At 49.9% G+C, this 22,575-nt stretch overlaps 1 protein-coding gene across 2 annotated transcripts; it reads left to right on the top strand.

Moving 5' to 3' along the window:
- Positions 1–320: 320 nt before the first annotated feature.
- Positions 321–22,076, top strand: LOC108268515 (zinc finger C3H1 domain-containing protein). Of its 2 annotated transcripts, none has more exons than XM_053682312.1 (35): positions 321–931; positions 2,921–3,385; positions 3,492–3,574; positions 3,699–3,993; positions 4,496–4,695; positions 9,494–9,617; positions 9,703–9,791; positions 9,867–10,052; positions 10,198–10,377; positions 10,934–11,071; positions 11,172–11,290; positions 12,092–12,223; positions 12,368–12,542; positions 12,678–12,803; positions 13,046–13,612; positions 13,735–13,844; positions 13,966–14,097; positions 14,207–14,328; positions 14,462–14,563; positions 14,788–14,916; positions 15,646–15,823; positions 15,910–16,096; positions 16,393–16,581; positions 16,699–16,936; positions 17,040–17,145; positions 17,626–17,824; positions 17,927–18,021; positions 18,104–18,202; positions 18,304–18,408; positions 19,634–19,784; positions 20,183–20,283; positions 20,527–20,628; positions 20,747–20,786; positions 20,932–20,994; positions 21,114–22,076. In XM_053682312.1, the coding sequence occupies exons 1-35, from the start codon at positions 493–495 to the stop codon at positions 21,240–21,242; spliced, it is 5,895 nt and encodes a 1,964-aa protein (XP_053538287.1). In that variant the 5' UTR covers positions 321–492; the 3' UTR covers positions 21,243–22,076. The 2 variants fall into 2 exon arrangements, with proteins under 2 accessions (XP_053538287.1, XP_053538286.1); XM_053682311.1 differs by having other exon boundaries at positions 9,867–10,064.
- Positions 22,077–22,575: the final 499 nt, after the last annotated feature.

Here is a 22,575-nt window from a genome sequence, read left to right as displayed (position 1 = left end):
TTCTATGATTATTATTTTTTGGATTAGTCAGTGTTTAGTATATTTTCCCACTCAGCCGTCTTCATCTCTTTTCTGATCTTTTCGTCTCCATTTTCTCTTCGTTATTGTACTTTTACTTGCTCCGCGTTTTATTTTACGTAAAAGATAAAAATAAAAAAGAAACTTGGTCCATGGTGTGTACACTCTAACGAGAGGAAATGTACACACGTAAATCTCGCGAGAGTCAAATGCTCTCCGAGAGTCAAATCATTTCCGGAAGTCGACACCCGGAAATATCGCGATAACTCCCTCCTTCTGATGCTCGCACTACAGGAATGCGGTGATCTCGCGAGACTTCGAGGCATTTGTCTCTCTCTCTTTTTTCCTTCTTCACTGAGTCGTAGCGAGAGATCGAGCTGCTTTACGGTGTGAACTCGGAGATCAGAAACGATTAAATTCACATTAAAATGAAAAGATGACTCTGAGGTAGAAGTGTAGTGAGTGGCCGAGGGAATGGATCCGAGGCTGAGCTGCGGCTCTCCGCGGGAGGACGGTGAGCTGGAGGACGGGGAAATCTGCGACGACGACGCGGAGGAGAAGCAGCAGAAGCAGAAGCCGCAGGGCGCGAGGCCTGGAACCGGATCACGGAAACAGAAAACCTCCACACCGCGATCCAAAGCCACCAACATGGGACCGGGGAAGGACTTCCGGCCTCCGCCCTTCAGACCCGGGTCCATGCTGCACGGTCCCTTCCCCGCGTGCCCCTCCGGCTCGGACCGGTTAGAGCCGCCTAGTCCCCGGACCAGCTTCTGGGAGCGCAGTCACGGAGCACTGGGCCGGCTCCGGTACCGGGGGAGGCCCGGGGACGGCCGCGGGGACGGCCGCGGGGACAGAGCGCGAGGGGCCGGGAGAGGCAGAAACATACACCGGAAAGATTCCCCCAACTGGAAACGTATCCTTCATCTGTAGTACATTACTCTGATCAATAAGGCTGTCTCTCAGTGAGGGGATTCGATCCCACAACCTTCTGATCAGTGCAGAACCTTCACCACCTTTCTGAGGATCCGAACTCAATCGCACCTCCGTCACGTTAGGTGATAATAATTCTGTGTGATTTCTGTGTGATGTGTGTAACAATGTGTGTAACGCTGTGTGATGTGTGTAACAATGTGTGTAACGCTGTGTGATGTGTGTAACAATGTGTGTAACGCTGTGTGATGTGTGTAACAATGTGTGTAATGCTGTGTGATGTGTGTAAGGTGTCGTGTGTAACGCTGTGTGATGTGTGTAACAATGTGTGTAACGCTGTGTGATGTGTGTAAGGTGTCGTGTGTGATGTGTGTAACGCTGTGTGATGTGTGTAACGCTGTGTGATGTGTGTAACGCTGTGTGATGTGTGTAACGCTGTGTGATGTGTGTAACGCTGTGTGATGTGTGTAAGGTGTCGTGTGTGTAAGGTGTCGTGTGTAACGCTGTGTGATGTGTGTAACGCTGTGTGATGTGTGTAACGCTGTGTGATGTGTGTAACGCTGTGTGATGTGTGTAACGCTGTGTGATGTGTGTAAGGTGTCGTGTGTAACGCTGTGTGATGTGTGTAAGGTGTCGTGTGTAACGCTGTGTGATGTGTGTAACGCTGTGTGATGTGTGTAACGCTGTGTGATGTGTGTAAGGTGTCGTGTGTGTAAGGTGTCGTGTGTAACGCTGTGTGATGTGTGTAAGGTGTCGTGTGTGATGTGTGTAATGCTGTGTGATGTGTGTAAGGTGTCGTGTGTAACGCTGTGTGATGTGTGTAAGGTGTCGTGTGTAACGCTGTGTGATGTGTGTAAGGTGTCGTGTGTGATGTGTGTAACGCTGTGTGATGTGTGTAACGCTGTGTGATGTGTGTAAGGTGTCGTGTGTGTAAGGTGTCGTGTGTAACGCTGTGTGATGTGTGTAAGGTGTCGTGTGTGATGTGTGTAACGCTGTGTGATGTGTGTAAGGTGTCGTGTGTAACGCTGTGTGATGTGTGTAAGGTGTCGTGTGTGTAACGCTGTGTGATGTGTGTAAGGTGTCGTGTGTGTAACGCTGTGTGATGTGTGTAAGGTGTCGTGTGTGTGTAAGGTGTCGTGTGTGTGTAAGGTGTCGTGTGTGTGTAAGGTGTCGTGTGTGTAACGCTGTGTGATGTGTGTAAGGTGTCGTGTGTGTAACGCTGTGTGATGTGTGTAAGGTGTCGTGTGTGTAACGCTGTGTGATGTGTGTAAGGTGTCGTGTGTGTAAGGTGTCGTGTGTGTAACGCTGTGTGATGTGTGTAAGGTGTCGTGTGTGTGTAAGGTGTCGTGTGTGTAAGGTGTCGTGTGTGTAAGGTGTCGTGTGTAACGCTGTGTGATGTGTGTAAGGTGTCGTGTGTGTGTAAGGTGTCGTGTGTGTGTAAGGTGTCGTGTGTAACGCTGTGTGATGTGTGTAAGGTGTCGTGTGTGTGTAAGGTGTCGTGTGTGTGTAAGGTGTCGTGTGTAACGCTGTGTGATGTGTGTAAGGTGTCGTGTGTGTGTAACGCTGTGTGATGTGTGTAAGGTGTCGTGTGTAACGCTGTGTGATGTGTGTAAGGTGTCGTGTGTAACGCTGTGTGATGTGTGTAAGGTGTCGTGTGTGTAAGGTGTCGTGTGTGTGTGTAACGCTGTGTGATGTGTGTAAGGTGTCGTGTGTGTGTAACGCTGTGTGATGTGTGTAAGGTGTCGTGTGTAACGCTGTGTGATGTGTGTAACGCTGTGTGATGTGTGTAAGGTGTCGTGTGTGTAAGGTGTCGTGTGTGTGTGTAACGCTGTGTGATGTGTGTAAGGTGTCGTGTGTGTGTAACGCTGTGTGATGTGTGTAAGGTGTCGTGTGTGTGTAACGCTGTGTGATGTGTGTAAGGTGTCGTGTGTAACGCTGTGTGATGTGTGAAGACTTTAACTGGGTGTATCAGAGAAGCAGGGCGGGCGGGCGGCGGCTCGGAAACCTGCGTACGTCGCCTCCAAACCGGAGAACGGCATGGACGAGAGCTTCGAGGATCTGCTGATGAAGTACAAACAGATCCAGCTGGAACTGGAGTGCATCCGCAACCAGGAGAGGAGAGCGCTGAAACCCAGCGAGGACTCGCCGCACGGGGAGCAGGAGGACACGCCCACCGACGAGACGCCGCGAACTCTGCCGCCGCCACCGCAGCAGGGACCGGTGATGAACCGGCTGGAGAAGAGAGAGGAACAGGAGGAGAGGAAGGCCTTCCAGGCGTTTAATCTCCGACCGCTCAGACAGAAACTGCTCTCGCCTGCAGAGAGAGACGCGATGAACACTAAGACCACCCAGGGGGTGGAGCAAAAAGAGGCGGGGCATAATGAGGAGCAAAAGGAAGAGGTGGAGAAAAGTCCTGTTGAACCGACGACTCCGAACGGTACAGTGTGTGAGAGGTAGTCTGAAAATAAAACGTCCACAACATCCACCTTTATCTCTAATGTTTGTGTGTGTGTGTGTGTGTGTGTGTGTGTGTGTGTGTGTAGAAGCTGAAGAAGAGGAGGAAGAGGAAAAGCCGTCAGCCCTGAGCATCTCACTGAGCAAAGAGACCAATAAAACTCGCCGCAAGGTACACACACAAACGTACAGACTGTGACTTCATGGACAGATAATTGTAGACCTGTGTTAATGCTGTGTGTGTGTATGTGTGTGTGTGTATGTGTGTGTGTGTGTGTGTGTGTGTGTGTGTGTAGGATGAAGATGATGAGCTCTCGGAGCTGCAGTTGCGTCTCCTCGCTCTGCAGTCGGCCAGCCGGAAGTGGCAGCAGAAGGAGCAGCAGGTGATGAAGGAGAGCAAAGAGAAACTGAATCGTGCCAAAACCATGCCCGACCACTACCGGGTCACCACCAGGTCGGCTGCCGCAGGGAGGGGTCGCCCAGGGTCAGGGGTCAAAGGTCAGGAGAAGGGCAAACCCCCAGCTAGACCGGGTGCGGACCGGATCAAAGCACCACCTAAAGGACATCCTGCTAAACACACCGCAAACCCAGGTACGGCCGTCTCATTAATATTCATCACCCTCATTAATATTCATATGCTGATAGTAAGATCTGGTATTAAAATGCTGTTACAGTCTGCACGGTTTGGGACACAGCCCAGGTGTCGTCACCTCGGTATTGCAGAAGCGGTCAGAGAGTAAATAACTTCACTGTGTGGCTCCGCCCACATGCGACACCCATAAACACAAACTGACTCGCTAACTGGAGCGAAACGCTGCGTGGAGAACTAAACTAGCACCACCGTTGTGTATTTTTATTGTCTGATCTGTTTCTCTGTGTATTGTCTTCATAATGCGTCTGAAAAATAAACACAAACACCATGCAGCTTCTTAATACAGTCTTAATACCGCTTCATTAATATTCATGACCCTTATTAATATTCATCACATACAATAACAATAAACACGCTGTATCCAGGTCCCTAATAACACACAATTTTAACTTTTATTATTTGGTTTGTTTTTCCGGGTGTTTCCGTCTCTCCGGTGTTCAGTGTCGAAGCAGGCCTGGAGGAAGCAGCAGCTGCGGACGTGGAAGCTTCAGCAGGAGGCGCAGAACCAGAGGAGCGAGGAAGAGGAGGAGAAGAAGAAGAGAGAGGAGGAAATCCGCAAGATCAGAGACCTGTCCAATCAGGAGGAGCAGTACAACCGCTTCATGAAGCTAGTGGGAGGAAAACACCACGCACACAGCAAGGTGAGACACACACACACACACACACACACACACACACCAAGGTGAGACACACACACACACACACCAAGGTGAGACACACACACACACACACACCAAGGTGAGACACACACACACACACACCCACACACACACACACACACACACACACCAAGGTGAGACACACACACACACACCAAGGTGAGACAGACACACACACACACACACACACACCAAGGTGAGACACACACACACACACACACAGCAAGGTGAGACACACACACACACACACACACACAGCAAGGTGAGACACACACACACACACAGCAAGGTGAGACACACACACACACACACACACAGCAAGGTGAGACACACACACACACACACACACACAGCAAGGTGAGACACACACACACACACAGCAAGGTGAGACACACACACACACACAGCAGGGTGAGACACACACACACACACCAAGGTGAGACAGACACACACACACACACACACACACCAAGGTGAGACACACACACACACACAGCAAGGTGAGACACACACACACACACACACACACAGCAAGGTGAGACACACACACACACACACACACAGCAAGGTGAGACACACACACACACACACACACACAGCAAGGTGAGACACACACACACACACAGCAAGGTGAGACACACACACACACACAGCAGGGTGAGACACACACACACACACACACACAGCAAGGTGAGACACACACACACACACACAGCAAGGTGAGACACACACACACACACACACACAGCAAGGTGAGACACACACACACACACAGCAAGGTGAGACACACACACACACACACACACACACACAGCAAGGTGAGACACACACACACACACACACACACACAGCAAGGTGAGACACACACACACACACAGCAAGGTGAGACACACACACACACACAGCAAGGTGAGACACACACACACACACAGCAGGGTGAGACACACACACACACACACACACAGCAAGGTGAGACACACACACACACACACACACAGCAAGGTGAGACACACACACACACACACACACAGCAAGGTGAGACACACACACACACACACACACAGCAAGGTGAGACACACACACACACACACAGCAAGGTGAGACACACACACACACACACACACACACACACACAGCAAGGTGAGACACACACACACACACACACACACACACACACACACACAGCAAGGTGAGACACACACACACACACACACACACACACACACAGCAAGGTGAGACACACACACACACACACACACACACACACACACACACACACAGCAAGGTGAGACACACACACACACACACACACACACACACACAGCAAGGTGAGACACACACACACACACACACACACACACACACACACAGCAAGGTGAGACACACACACACACACACACACACACACACACACACACACACAGCAAGGTGAGACACACACACACACACACACACACACACACACACACACAGCAAGGTGAGACACACACACACACACACACACACACACAGCAAGGTGAGACACACACACACACACACACACACACACACACACACACACACCAAGGTGAGACACACACACACACACACACACCAAGGTGAGACACACACACACACACACACACACACAGCAAGGTGAGACACACACACACACACACACACACACACACAGCAAGGTGAGACACACACACACACACACACACACACAGCAAGGTGAGACACACACACACACACACACACACACAGCAAGGTGAGACACACACACACACACACACACACACACACCAAGGTGAGACACACACACACACACACACACACACACCAAGGTGAGACACACACACACACACACACACACACCAAGGTGAGACACACACACACACACACACACACACACACCAAGGTGAGACACACACACACACACACAGCAAGGTGAGACACACACACACACACACACACACACACACACACACAGCAAGGTGAGACACACACACACACACACACACACACACACAGCAAGGTGAGACACACACACACACACACACAGCAAGGTGAGACACACACACACACACACACAGCAAGGTGAGACACACACACACACACACACACACACACCAAGGTGAGACACACACACACACACACACACCAAGGTGAGACACACACACACACACACACATACACACACACCAAGGTGAGACACACACACACACACACACACACACACACACACACACACACACACACCAAGGTGAGACACACACACACACACACACACACACACACACACACACCAACCAAGGTGAGACACACACACACACACACACACACACCAAGGTGAGACACACACACACACACACACACACACACACACACACACCAAGGTGAGACACACACACACACACACACACACCAAGGTGAGACACACACACACACACACACACACACACACACACCAAGGTGAGACACACACACACACACACACACACACCAAGGTGAGACACACACACACACACACACACACACACACACACACACACACACACCAAGGTGAGACACACACACACACACACACACACCAAGGTGAGACACACACACACCAAGGTGAGACACACACACACACACACACACACACACCAAGGTGAGACACACACACACACACACCAAGGTGAGACACACACACACACACATACACACACCAAGGTGAGACACACACACACACACACACACCAACGTGAGACACACACACACACCAAGGTGAGACACACACACACATACACACACCAAGGTGAGACACACACACACACACACACACACACACACCAAGGTGAGACACACACACACACCAAGGTGAGACACACACACACACCAAGGTGAGACACACACACACACACCAAGGTGAGACACACACACACACACACACCAAGGTGAGACACACACACACACACCAAGGTGAGACACACACACACACACACACACACACACACACACACACCAAGATGAGACACACATACACACACGAAGGTGAGACACACACACACACACACACACCAAGGTGAGACACACACACACACCAAGGTGAGACACACACACACACACGAAGGTGAGACACACACACACACACACACCAAGGTGAGACACACACACACACACACACCAAGGTGAGACACACACACACACACACACCAAGGTGAGACACACACACACACACACACACACACACACACACACACCAAGGTGAGACACACACACACACACACACACACCAAGGTGAGACACACACACACACACACACACACCAAGGTGAGACACACACACACACACACACACACACCAAGGTGAGACACACACACACACACACACACACACACACACACACACACACACACACCAAGGTGAGACACACACACACACACACACACACCAAGGTGAGACACACACACACACACACACACACACCAAGGTGAGACACACACACACACACACACACACCAAGGTGAGACACACACACACACACACACACACCAAGGTGAGACACACACACACACACACACCAAGGTGAGACACACACACACACACACACACACACACCAAGGTGAGACACACACACACACACACACACACACCAAGGTGAGACACACACACACACACACACACACACACACCAAGGTGAGACACACACACACACCAAGGTGAGACACACACACACACCAAGGTGAGACACACACACACACACACACCAAGGTGAGACACACACACACACACACACACACCAAGGTGAGACACACACACACACACACACACACCAAGGTGAGACACACACACACACACACACACACACCAAGGTGAGACACACACACACACACACACACACCAAGGTGAGACACACACACACACACACACACACCAAGGTGAGACACACACACACACACACACAAACACACACACCAAGGTGAGACACACACACACACACACATACACCAAGGTGAGACACACACACCAAGGTGAGACACACACACACACACACATACACCAAGGTGAGACACACACACCCACACACCAAGGTGAGACACACACACAGACACACACACACACACACACACACCAAGGTGAGACACACACACACACACACACACCAAGGTGAGACACACACACACACACACACACCAAGGTGAGACACACACACACACACACACACACACACACCAAGGTGAGACACATACACACACACACACACCAAGGTGAGACACACACACACACACACACAAACACACACACCAAGGTGAGACACACACACACACACACATACACCAAGGTGAGACACACACACCCACACACCAAGGTGAGACACACACACAGACACACACACACACACACACACACACACACACACACCAAGGTGAGACACACACACACACACACACACCAAGGTGAGACACACACACACACACACACACCAAGGTGAGACACACACACACACACACACACACACACACCAAGGTGAGACACATACACACACACACACACCAAGGTGAGACACACACACACACACACACACACCGTTCTTTATTGATGATAATTTAGGATACGTTTTATTTGTATCGTGTTTTTTACAGTAGACGTCGTCGTAAAGCAGCTTTACAGAAATAGAGATTTTAAAGGTGTGAATTTATATCGGTGGTGACGGTGGTGAGGAAAAACTCCCTAAGATGTTAAGAGGAAGAAACCTGTGTGTGTGTGTGTGTGTGTGTGTGTGTGTGTGTGTGTGTGTGTGTGTGTGTTTTAGTCCTCAGATCCTGAACACAGGAAGTTATTGTTGAAACAGGGACTCGACTCTGCAGGTAACCTGTACCAGTATGACAATTATGATGAGGTTGCCATGGATACGGACAGTGAGACAAATTCTCCAGGTGACTAATTAAACACTCTAAACTGTGTGTGTGTGTGTGTGTGTGTGTGTGTGTGTGTTTAATAACCACTAATTTGTCTTTGCAGCCACTTCTCCAGCACACGAGTCGTTCGGTGCCGTCGGGTCTCTGTATGCTGTCCCAGTGTTTTCTTTAGGCTCCGCCCCTCTCCGACAGGTAAGCCCCTCCCTTATCTGTACAAACGGGAAATGGAGTTTTATCATCACTGAGCTGTTTCTCTGCATTCTTTAGGACATGCCTCAGTATTGTATGGATCCAGTAGGTGTGGTTTCACTGGCCCCGCCCCCTCCCCCACCCCCAGTGCCGCCTCCGGAGGAATCGGAGCCTCCACCCAAACCGCCGTTTGCTGATGAGGAAGAAGAGGAGGAGATGATGCTGAGGGAGGAGCTTCTCAAATCGCTAGCTAACAAACGCGCCGTGAGAGCAGAGGTCACACACACGCTCTCAAACACACACACACATTCACACACTCCCTCTCACACACACACACTCCTGATTCTGCTTTTAAATGTTTTATGTTTTTAAAGTGTTCTGATCCCTGATTGGTCCTTTTCTCTTTCAGGACACATCCAGTAACAGTGGCCCTCCTTCTCCCATCAGATCCGTAGCTCCGCCCACCATCAGAGCCCCTGCTGCTTCTGTGTCGTCTTCTGTCTCTCTCGGTTTCAGCACCAGCTCCGCCCACTCTCGCGCTTCCAGCAAGTTCGGCCGAGGAGCTGCGGCATCCAGAGCGCCACTGGTGGTGTGTTACCATAGCAACTCTGAATTAACACCGTCAACTTCAGTATTTTACTGTAAAGGCCAGTGTACTTTTGTGTGTGTGTCAGGACGTCGTGCGCGTCTGTGCATGTGTGTGTCAGGACGTGAGATTTACGTTTTCAGAAGCAGGATCTCGTCTGTAGAAGACGGAAAGTTCTGGATGTGAAGAGAGGGAAACGTATTTGTTTATCATGTTATTGTTTGCATTTGGAGCAGTATGATTCTAAACGAACCAATAAGCAGAATTTGATTAAACGTACTGAAGCAATGTCACAAAGTTCCATCAAACCGTTACCATGTACAGACACAGACACGCCTCTCAGCCGACCAATCAGCATTTACTTAGAACCTCGGAGTCGGTTTGTGGTTCTCACGCATCTCATCGTTCTTTAGTTGTGCAGTATGCGATTGCTAACGAGTGCTTTGCATATTTATGCATATTCATGAACTCACTAAAGTAACGCTGCTACAACATACAGTACTCACTCTTGGTGCTTGGGCCCCTGTGATCGCTGCTTACAGACGTGTTGTTTCTCCAGCTGCCCCGACACAAAGCGGTGGTCGTTCGTCTCAACGCGTCTGATGACAGCGACTCTGAGATCGAGGCCTCCAGCTCGGCGCAGTGTGTGTTCGGCGGTCTGGAGTCCATGATTAAAGAGGCACGGAGAACCGTGGAGGTGAGAGGAGAACCCACAGCTGTACACATCTGTACTGCTCTGCTTCATTACCTCACCGTTCTGACGTGTTTTTTTTTTTCTTTCCCGTGGGATGATCCAGGCGGCGAGACCGAGGCCTGTCCCTGTGGCCGAGAAAGAGAACAACCCTCTAAGAACAGCGGACACTTTGTCTGAGGGAACCGCACTGGAGTACCGCCTCCTGAGGGCGGAGTTAACCAGGTGACTCTCGCACCTACACGCATAACGTCTTCAAGACACGTCTCGAGAAGTGCGATTTTTCAAGTATTTCCTTTTGAAACAGGAAGTCAGTGTGAAGGTGTGTCGACTGAAATACACAACAGCCAAGCCAATAGCATTCGAGATACGCTGTGCCACGCTGTGCCACGCCCAGTCTAAACACTCCTGACGTTAGCTTAGCAAGCTAAATATAGAGAGCAGTGAAGAGTTTATAACGAGAGTTTTCAGCTATGGAGAATTTCTCACTCACACTTGTCCACTGTAACCATAACGATTTTAATCCTAGAAGCTGTGTGTGTGTGTGTGTGTGTGTTTGGAGTTATAGCATACGTGTTTGAGGCAAGGACAAGCATCAGCGTTACTGACGGTGACGGAGAGCCTCAGACTGAGTGGGAGATGAGATGATGTCACTGACTCTTACTGATGGAGACGGAGCATAAAGACTTAATTCTCCGTCAGTCCGAGGCAGCTGCGTTGTTAAAACACGCCTCCTAAAAAAATCACATGACCACAAACTCCGCCTCCTTCAATAATAAATAAACATTGATTCTCATTAGGAAAGGGGAATAGTGTGTGTGACGACGCAAACAAAAACACACCGAAAAAACGAACCGCGTGTACTGCTAACAAGCCGCTACTGTAGAGCGAGACACGCCCCTGGGGCGGGGCGTATCATTGGATAAACGCCTACACGTTCTGTTGCACGGTGTCCGGAACAGGAATAAAAAACACTTTGATTTGATTTCACTTTCGTGTAAACCTGTGTGCTGTTTTTGCACACAGTCGGGAGAATCAGCGAATCAGGAAATCCGATTCCGCCGTTTCCTCTCCTGTGGGATTTGACGCGGATGTGGTGGATGTGCTGGGAAAACCGGTTGACCTCGACGACACGGAGGAGAAACTCGCCAAACACCGGTCAGTGTGTTCACTATTAACATTAACATGCAGAAGTGTTACACTGGACGAGCTGCTGAGGGAAGGAGTGTGTGTGTGTGTGTGTGTGTGTGTGTGTGTGTGTGTGTGTGTGTGTGTGTGTGTGTGTGTGTGTGTGTGTGTTAGTGCCCAGCTGCAGAAGGACCAGGATCTGCTCGAGCAGCTCCATCAGCAGGAGCTCAGGAAGAAAGAGTCTCTGAAACTGGCCGAGGCCAAAGTGGTGCGACTGAAAGAGCAGCTGCTCGCTGCGGAGAAAGTCACCAGTGCAAACCGAGTGCTGCTGCGGAAACTGCAGGAACAGGTACACACACACACACACACACACACACACACACACACACACACACACACACACTGTGTTTCACAGCAAGATATATTGCAATATTTATTAGTTGTGATGGATTTAGTGTGTGTGTGTGTGTGTGTGTGTGTGTAGGTCCAGCGTGTGCAGCACCGGGTGGCAGTAAAACAGCACCACGTCCTGCGCATGGAGAGAGAGCTGCTGTCTCAGACAGGAACAGTGAGAGGGAACTACAAACGCAGCAACAACACACAGCTCTCAGTGAGTATACACACACACACACACACACACACACACACACACACACACACACACACACACACACACACACACAGCACTTCTTTCCCTGTTGAACTAGCATATTCAGCGTTTAGATACTTTGTTTTCACTGTGAACTCATTGTGTGTGTGTGTGTGTGTGTGTGTGTGTGTGTGTGTGTGTCTGTGTGTGTGTCTGTGTGTGTGTCTGTGTGTGTGTCTGTGTGTGTGTCTGTGTGTGTGTAGGTGGGGAAACGGCGGCGTGTGGACCTCGCTGACTCGCACTACGCCGATCTCATGGTGCAGAAGAAGCGTCTGCAGCAGCTGGAGAGTGAGTACGCGCTGAAGATCCAGAAGCTGAAGGAAGCGCAGGCGCTGCGTCAGGCCAACGCTCCAGTCATCCCCTGCAGCGTCACGCAGCCCTCGCTTCACGACCTCACGCAGGACAAGCTAACGCTCGCTAGTGATGACCCCGGCGACGAACCTGATCCAGAGGGGGCGGACCCACAGCCTGCTAACATCAACACTGCCACCGCCAACACCACCTCCACCCGCCGCCGCTCTTTCCGCGAGTCCGGGTCGTTCACTAAACCCAACCTGAGCCACGCCGAGACTCCGGTCACGCCCACGACACCGACCGCGCCCTCCGTGTCCGACAAACCGGCCACGCCCCCCACAGAGCTGCTCCTGTTCGGTCTGAATGTGGAGGACCTGCGGCTGCGCTATCAGCAGCGTGACATGCTCCCAGACGTCCTGAGACAGGAACTTCGTGCACAAGGGGGCGCTCTGCTGGATATCCGGCCCAGTGACAGGGTGAGACTGGATAATTACACACAGTGGGGTTATAGTGCTACACACACACACATACACACACACACAGAGGGAGAGAGGAAAAAATGACTCCTGAACGTGTGTGTGTGTGTGTGTGTATGCAGGTCATTCAGGTGGACTTTGACCCCATGGCGCCTCAGCAGGTGCGGAGCGAGGTGAAGTCGGTTCCGTTCGGTCCGTACCGCAGCCCGCTGTTGGTGTTCAGATCGTACAGGTGAGTGACTCGACACTAAATCTACACTAGTGAGTGACAGGAGAGGTGACCTGTGACCTGAAGAAGTGTGTGTGTGTGTGTGTGTGTGTGTGTGTGTGTGTGTGTGTGTGTGTGTGTGTAGGTTCAGTCCTTATTTCCGCACTAAAGAGAAGCTCTCTCTGAGCTCCATCACCTACAGCCACGCCATCGAGCCACGCAAGTGTTTCTGCCGCTTCGACCTGACGGGAACCTGCAACGACGACGACTGCCAGTGGTGAGACCTGAACACCTGAACACTGTCTCACACTTAACATGAGTGTGTGTGTAACTTTCAGACTGTGTGTGTGTGTGTGTGTGTGTGTGTGTGTGTGTGTGTGTGTTAGGCAACACATGAGGAACTGCACTCTGAATGGAAACCAGTTGTTCCAGGACATCCTGTCCTACAGCCTTCCTCTGATTGGCTGTTCAGAGGAGAGCTCCACCAGTGACATCACTCGAGCTACAGGTGCAGATTTTGCACTTCCTGTTTCCTGTTCATGTCCCTGAGTGGAGTCACTGCTGTGTGTGACTTACTATTATGCTTGTGTGTGTGTGTGTGTGTGTGTGTGTGTGTGTGTGTGTGTGTGTGTGTAAAACAGAGAAATACATCAAGAAGCTGTTCGGTGGTAATAAGGACCGGATGGGTTCGGACCAGAAAGCGGTGCTGCTCGTCAGTAAAGTCAACGAGAGCTTACGGCATGGTGAGACACGCGCACACACACACACACACACACACACACACACACACACACACACACACACACACACACACACAGTTATGACCAGTCACTGCCATGTCATCATGCACATTATAACAGCATGTCCTTATGAGTTAACAAGGTTTTATAACTGTGTGTGTGTGTGTGTGTGTGTGTGTGTGTGTGTGTGTGTGTATGTATGTATGTATACGTGTACGCGCGCGCAGTGCCGCCGTATACCACTCACAAACAGAGGAGGAAATGGAGACCGGAACCACACAGACCCTCACCCGACCCAAACACAGTGGCTGAGAGCGAAGAAGAGAAAATCACCATACCTGCTGCTGCTGAGGAGGGTCAGTCTCTCTCTCTCTCTCTCTCTCTCTCCTCTCTCTCTCTCTCTCTCTCTCCTCTCTCTCTCTCTCTCTCTCTCTCTCTCTCTCCTCTCTCTCTCTCTCTCTCTCTCTCTCTCCTCTCTCTCTCTCTCTCTCTCTCTCCTCTCTCTCTCTCTCTCTCTCTCTCTCCTCTCTCTCTCTCTCTCTCTCTCTCTCTCTCTCTCCTCTCTCTCTCTCTCCCTCTCTCCTCTCTCTCTCTCTCTCTCTCTCTCTCTCTCCTCTCTCTCTCTCTCTCTCTCTCTCTCTCTCTCTCTCTCTCCTCTCTCTCTCTCTCTCCCTCTCTCTCTCTCTCTCTCTCTCTCTCTCTCTCTCCTCTCTCTCTCTCTCTCTCTCTCTCCTCTCTCTCCTCTCTCTCTCTTTCTCTCGCTCGTTCTCGCTCTCTCGCGCTCTCTCTCTCGCACTCTCTCTCTCGCTCATTCGCTCTCATCAGTCTCTCTCTCTCATCTGTCGCTCTCGCTCTCTCTCGCTCGCTCTCTCGCACACACTCTCTCTCTCTCTCGCACACACTCTCTCTCTCTCTCACACACACTGATGTGTATGATGGTGTATTTGATGTGATTTGGTGAGACTGTAAAAGCTGACATGAATTTATGATCACATGACCACAACACCAACAGCTGATTCATTAAGCTTCAGTGTTTATACAACTATCACTTACCTGTGTGTGTGTGTGTGTGTGTGTGAGAACAGACAGGTGTGTGTCGGAGTGCCGGTTCGTGTCGGATGTGTGTGTCACTCAGGAGGATAAGCGCTACTTCGACAGCGAGACAGACGACATCTCCAATCTGGAGTACAGTGTGTTAGACAGCCCGAGAGACAGACAGCTGTGGATCAAACTCGCGTACAGATACCTCAACCAGAAAGACACGTACGTGCGCGCGCACACACACACACACAGGTATTAGACGGCGTGTGCAGGTTATATCACTGACACACTTTCTATTGTCTGTGCAGCGCTGTGTCGGAGTGTGTGGACGCTGCGCTGAACACACTCTCGCGCGCTCTGGAGGATAACCGCGAGGACGAAGAGCTGTGGTGTCACTACCTCACACTCTTCTCACGCCGCGGCAGCACGGACGACGTCAGGGAGATGTGTGACATGGCCGTGGAGCACGCAGCACACTACACTGTGTGGTGGACTGTGAGTGTGTCTCTCTCTCTCACTCACACACACACACACATGCGCTTTAATGGCGGATCTTTAAACCAGGGAAATGTAAACAGTGCTCTGTCTTGTCCCTGACTGATTAATACTCAGTAGTTACTCATTTCTGTATCAGTACCGGCATCATCGAGTACCAAAAAACATCCCAACTTAACATCAAAGGATTTCAAAGGCTACACAATGCTGAAGTAAATGTGTGTGTATGTATGTGTGTGTGTGTGTGTGTGTATGTATGTGTGTGTGTGTGTGTGTGTATGTGTGTGCTCATACAGTACCTGAGCATCGAGAACTCTTTCGATGGAAAAGATACGGTGTGTAAACGGATGCTGCAGTTCCTGATGGACACTGCAGGGGGCGCTGTGGAGGAACTCTCATCATTTCATCTGCTGGAGACGCTGCTGTACCGAGTGCAGCTCAGTGTGTTCACCGGACGAGCGCACAACGCACAACACATCCTGCAGGTCTCTCTCTCTGACTCTTATATACACACACACACACACACACACACACACACAGAATAGTGAAATGAGATGCGCGTGTGTGTGTGTGTGTGTGTGTGTAAACTTGTCCCGGCTCAGGATGCGCTGATATCTGAGGGCGAGCGTGTCGTGTCAGGACGTCTAACTCTGCGTCACCGCTGTCTCGCGTGGCTCTGCTACATCCACCTCTGTGAATTCGGGACGCTTCCAGCGCACCTGTACGATCCGGCGAACTCGAACCCGTCCCGGATCGTTAGCCTGGAACATTTCCTCTTCCCCTGGAGCTCGAGTGAGGACGTACACACTCCTCCTGAACGCCTCATCTCGCTGTTCCAGGGTGAGACTCCGCCCAGTGGGTTACCACTCGCACCACATCCTGTATCCGACACTGAGGGGGATGTGTGTGATGATGGTGTGTGTGTGTGTGTGTTGCCCTGCAGATGCGTTATCGAGGTGTGCGGATGAGGGCGTGTCTCCAGCTGAAAGGACGCTTGCATGTCTGCCGCTTCACCTCAACCTGCTCCACCTGCACACAGCTCTGGGAAGGTAAACACACACACTACACGCACACACTAAACACGCACACACTAAACACTGCCTAAACACACACAGCCTAAACAGCAGTTGGAGCGCAGCAGCAGTTTCCACACCTTGCACTGAACATCTCCAGCGAATGCTGCAGAAAATCCGGTTGGTTGTTCTGTAAAGTTCCTCCACCAGGAGGCGCTGTCTTTATCAGATCCTTAGATTTCCCAAACCCCATCAGCTGTCTCCTCTGGCCACGTCAACAGGCACTACTTCCTCCTGCTGCTCAGGCAAGTGAGATGGGAAGAGATCGGCCTGATGGAGGCGCTATAGAGTGACGTTTTGAGGCTGAAATCAAACAAAAATGCCTCATTTGTGAAGAAAATGCAACATCAATATCAGTTGTGTGTGTGTGTAATAATGTGTGTGTGTGTAATAATGTGTGTGTGTGTGTGTGTGTGTGTGTGTGTGTGTGTGTGTGTGTGTGTGTGTGTGAGACAGGCTGAAGGAAGCGACTGCGCTGTGTGAGAGCACGCTGGCTGTTGTCCCTCACTGCTGCCCCCTGCTGGAGGGCCTCAGTGACCTGTATGCGGCAGGTGGAGATGCAGGTGAAGCAGCGAGTGTGTGGCTGCGTGCACACAGGCTCCGCCCCCATGATGCCCGAGTGTTTTACAGTCTGTGTAAATGTCTACACACACAGGTGGGTAAACACTTCTATAAACATTACCAGACTACACGCGCACACACACACGACTTTAGTAACCTGTGTGTGTGTGTGTGTGTGTGTGTGTGTGTGTGGTAGGAGAGACACGGTGAGCTCGATATTCTCTTCAGGCAGTTTGTGTGTTCTCTGTGTGATGGTGTTGAGGAAGATCTCCCCCCTGCAGAGGCGTTACGGTGAGCACCGGAGCGACTGTGTGTTTACTGTAACGTTGTTGTTTCTTTACGTTGTTGCTGTTATATCTGTATTTTTCTGCAGGCACCTGCTAGGCGTCTCATCAGAGGACCTGCAGCTCTCTGTCCCCTCGCTCCCCTCGCAGCTCCAGGATCAGCTCCCCTACCTGCACCTCACACACAGGTGAGTCACCTGGACCTCATACTGACCTCGAGACTAGTAGTGTGTGCTTCATAACACTCGTGTGTGTGTGTGTGTGTGTGTGTGTGTGTGTGTGTGTGTAGTTTCAGGCAGTCGGTGCGAGGCAGTGTGGTTGAGGCGGTGGAGGCTTTTGAGGCGGCGCTGGGAGCCATCTCAGATCTGGAAGTGGTGAAGAAAGTCTGGCTTGAGTGAGTACAGGAGAACACACACACACACACACACACACACACACAAACACACACACACACACTAATGAGTCTCACTGAGTCCACTGTTACTAGCCAAGTTCCTTCTGATGTTACTCCGCTTCAGAGAAAATCTTTAATCAGTGCACAGCGAAGTCCAAAGTCCCCGAGAGATTATTTCAAAATAACTGAAATGTCAAGTCCAAAGGTCTTAAAACGAAACTCCAGCCAGGTAAATATTTCTAAAAATCCCTAAAGCTACTACTCGAGTCGGGTCCAGTGACCCAGTGACCCCGTATTCCAGCGCTCCAGTGACCCGGAGATCCCGAGCTGATTGTGATGCAGTCTTTGATCTGAGAGTAGGGCGGGGTGATCTATCGCTACGATGTCCATATCGTGATAAATGATTACGCAATACACTTTTGCGATATCGTACGGTGATGTGTGTGTGTGTGTGTGTGTGTGTGTGTGTGTGTGTGTGTGTGTGTGTGCGCGTGTGTGTTTTTACATTTTTAATGATTACAAGCGAAGCGGTGTATACATGCCGACGATTTGCGCATTTCTTTTCAAACTTAATCTCCTCTGTCTTTGGAGGCATTAAAGAAAATTCAGTCTAACGGTTTTTTTTGTTTTGTATATTTTACCGCCGTGATGCACTTCGTCCTCGGGTATCGTCACGTGATATTTTTGAGTCTCGGCACTTTCTGACACTCGGGTTGAGTCCAAAACGTCTTGAATCGAGTCCAGAAGGTCCTCAGGTACAGCTCCAGTCAGGTTCCTGATCTGTTTCTCCTTCTGATGCTTTAATCAGTCACCAGTTAATAAATCCAAACTTCTGAAGATGAGACTCAAAGAAAAGAAAAGAAAAACATTGCTCGTCATATCCAAAGGCCTTGAAGTCTCCGTGACGCGCAGCGTTATCTGATGTGTTGACACGATTTCCACTGAAACAGGAAGTCAGGGCGGGGCATATTGTGTGGCTCCTCCTCCTTTTAGAAATAGCCAATAGTGTTTAGCTTATCTCACAGCCCGGGCTAAGCCGCACTGGACCGTTAGCACCGTGGAGTTTTATAACGTCGGGGGCGGGACACTTCATACTCTAGAGAGCGTTTGATTGGATGGAAAATCTGATGAGAAGCTGAATTGCTGTGTGTGAGTCTGTGTGTGTGTGTGTGTGTGTGTGTGTGTGTGTGTGCGCGTGTGGTAACTGCTGTGCCTCTCTCCCCAGTTATCTCCTCTTTACTAGCAGTAAGCTGGCAGGCCGAGAGCTGCGTGTGTTCAGTGATCTGGTGCAGCGCTGCCTGAACACCATGCCCACACGGATCAGCCTGCCGCATGACAGCGCCACCTACTGGAGCTGCTACACCTTCCACAACCAGGTTCCCCCTCTCTCTCTCACACACACACACACACACAATCCCTTCCTACTGCCTTTCACCTCAGTTCTCCTTCTTCTCTTCATCCATTTTTTCACTTCCATTCCTCTTTGTCTTGTTTGTTTGTTTTTTTAATCCTCTCGCCGACTTCCATGTGAATAATTTGGTCAGTTTCATATCCGTCACTCTTTCACTCTTTTTTTTCTTTCGTCTAATAATGTTCCTGTATTAGTCCGATGTTAGCTGGCTTCTGGGCTAAGCGTGCTGGGTTTGTGGAAGTTGGCGTTGGAGGCGGGGCTAAGGTTCCCCGCTGGATAAACAGCTACGTCTGAGTTACTGTGTGTCTGCTGTCTGATCTCCTCGTGTTGAATATTTGGATGCGAACGTGTGTGTGTTTTCAGGTCATCTCCTTCTACCTGAGTTTTCTCCCTCCATCGCTCCACTCGTCTGCTCTGGAAAGATTCAGACACGCAATGCCGAGCAACACTGAACTCACCCTGAGGTATAACACACGCACACACACACATACATACACACAGATACACACATACACACACATACACACACATACACACACATACACACACATACGCACACACACACACACACACACACACACACTGTTTTGTGTGGTTTTGGGAGTGTTGAGTGTGCGCCCTCTGCTGGGGGGAGGTGGTGGGAACAGGTGTTAAAGCTGACGTGTGTGTGTGTGTGTGTGTGTGTGTGTGTGTGTGTGTGTGTGCAGGGTTCTGCAGCAGGAGTGGAGTGAGGATAACGTGGAGCAGGTGAAGCTGCAGACGCGACTGATGACTGCGACAGCTCCCACCTGTCTGTCTGCCTGGAAGATGTGAGTCTGCACCACTACACCGTGTTTGAGTGTTAAATCTGCGTGTTTGCGAGTGTGTGTGTGTGTGTGTGTGTGTGTGTGTGCACATGACTTTGTAATACACTGTGTGTGTTTTCAGAGCGCTTGCTGTGCAGAAGCAGCAGAAGAGCAGAGCGGAGGTGAGTGTGAAGCCGCATGCTGTCTGTGTGTGTTATTTTTGTGTAACGGTTTTCTCCGCAGGTTCAGACTGGAACTTCAGAGGAACTCAGTGTGTTAGATGAACACGGGTGTGTGTGTGTGTGTGTGTGTGTGTGTTTGTTTTAGGTGCAGAAGCTTTACCAACAGGCTCTTCAGAAACTGCCGCTGTGTGCTGCTCTGTGGAAAGATGTAATTTATATCCTTAACCACGTCACATGTAAACACACACACACTTGATGTTGTTTCTAACTGCCGTGTGTGTGTGTGTGTGTGTGTGTGTGTGTGTGTGTGTGTGTGTGTGTTCGCAGTGGCTCCTGTTTGAAGCCGCAGCTGGAGGTAAAACTGACACACTGAACAAACTGGTTGCGAAATGCCAGGATGTGGGAGTGAGTCTGAGTGAGCCGCTCAGTGTACACTCTCACACTCAGGACTCGTGAAGTCTGCAGTCACTCCCTCGTTCCCTCGTTCCCTCGTTCCCTTACTCCCTTACTCCCTTCCTCCCTATACCCTTAAAACCCCCCTCACACACACCATCCTCCCCTTCACACATCTACCACACACACTGCAGTAGATAGAGCGGCGAGCGTGCGTGTGTGTGTGTGTGTGTGTGTGTGTGTGTGTGTGTGTGTGTGTGTGTGTGTGTGTCTGCAAGCTGAAGAACATGAACTCCAGCTAAGCGAGTGTGTGTCCTCCAAGTCGTCCTCTACGTAAGTATGGAGCTGATCACACAGCTGCTGCTGTTTCAGTCTTTATTTTAGTTGTGTGTTCCGTGTGTGTGTTTGTTTTAATCCGATTTTATTTTGTCGTTCTGCGGCTCCGAGTTAAACGGACTCCCTCTCTGTCTGTCTCTCTCCGTCACCACGACAACCACGTAGCAACATTCACAATGACAGTATTATAAAGACGGCTTCCTTCAGCTAGACGTTTATTTTCAGCATGTAACGCGCCGGACGAGACGAGAGTGACTCTCCATGTTTTAAGGGCTTAGAAAAAAAAAAACAGGATTAAAAATGGCTGCCAGAGAGAAGTATTGTGGGAATCGAACCTCCTCGGTGTGGGGGTGTTTATGGAGACTGAACGCTGCCACACGCTGGTGACGAGCGAGCAGCCAGTAACTCTATCTGCAAGTGGTTTTTTTTGTTTTTGGTTTTTTTTTTTCCTTGTAAAAATATCTATTAATTAAAAGTATTCAGGAAACATGCAGGAATGATTTTTCAACTGTTTTATTTTGTAATTGAAATGTGTTTCAATTAAATTATTTTGTAAAGATATTTTTGCCTTTGTGTGGTTTATTAAAAAATAAAATGAGTGTCGATGATTTAAATCAACGCCAAAGAAATAACTTCTTTTTAAAAAGATAAGAAGAAATAAAAGTGAGCAACGTGCTTCCAGCTGCGTATAAAACAACGACGAATGAAGAGGATCTTGACTCCGTTTAGCGTCCGAGTTTAGTAAAATGTGTTCTAAAGTGCTGAAGTTGGATTACGAAGCTCCTGTTTTAGCTGATTAGATTTTATTCGGATTTAATTTTGTGTGTTAACGTTAACAGAACGTCTTGTATTCGTGTAACGTACAATAGGCTGCTGTCTTTTTTTATTGGTGACTTTATTGAGTTGTTGAAGAGAGAGAACAGGAGAATACAGGATGACTGAGACGGGACGCCGGACCAGGGAGCAAACAAGGATTATACCTTTTGAAAAGATTCACTTTTCACAGATTTCTTGTTTGAAGAATCAGAAATTAAATCTATGTAAAGTCCACAAGCGAAGG

The sequence above is a fragment of the Ictalurus punctatus genome, chromosome 8 (genome assembly GCF_001660625.3).
Source record: "Ictalurus punctatus breed USDA103 chromosome 8, Coco_2.0, whole genome shotgun sequence".
Lineage (NCBI taxonomy): Eukaryota > Metazoa > Chordata > Actinopteri > Siluriformes > Ictaluridae > Ictalurus > Ictalurus punctatus.
The sequence above is the reverse complement of the archived record's forward strand: the minus strand, read 5'-3'. Positions and strand labels throughout refer to the sequence as shown.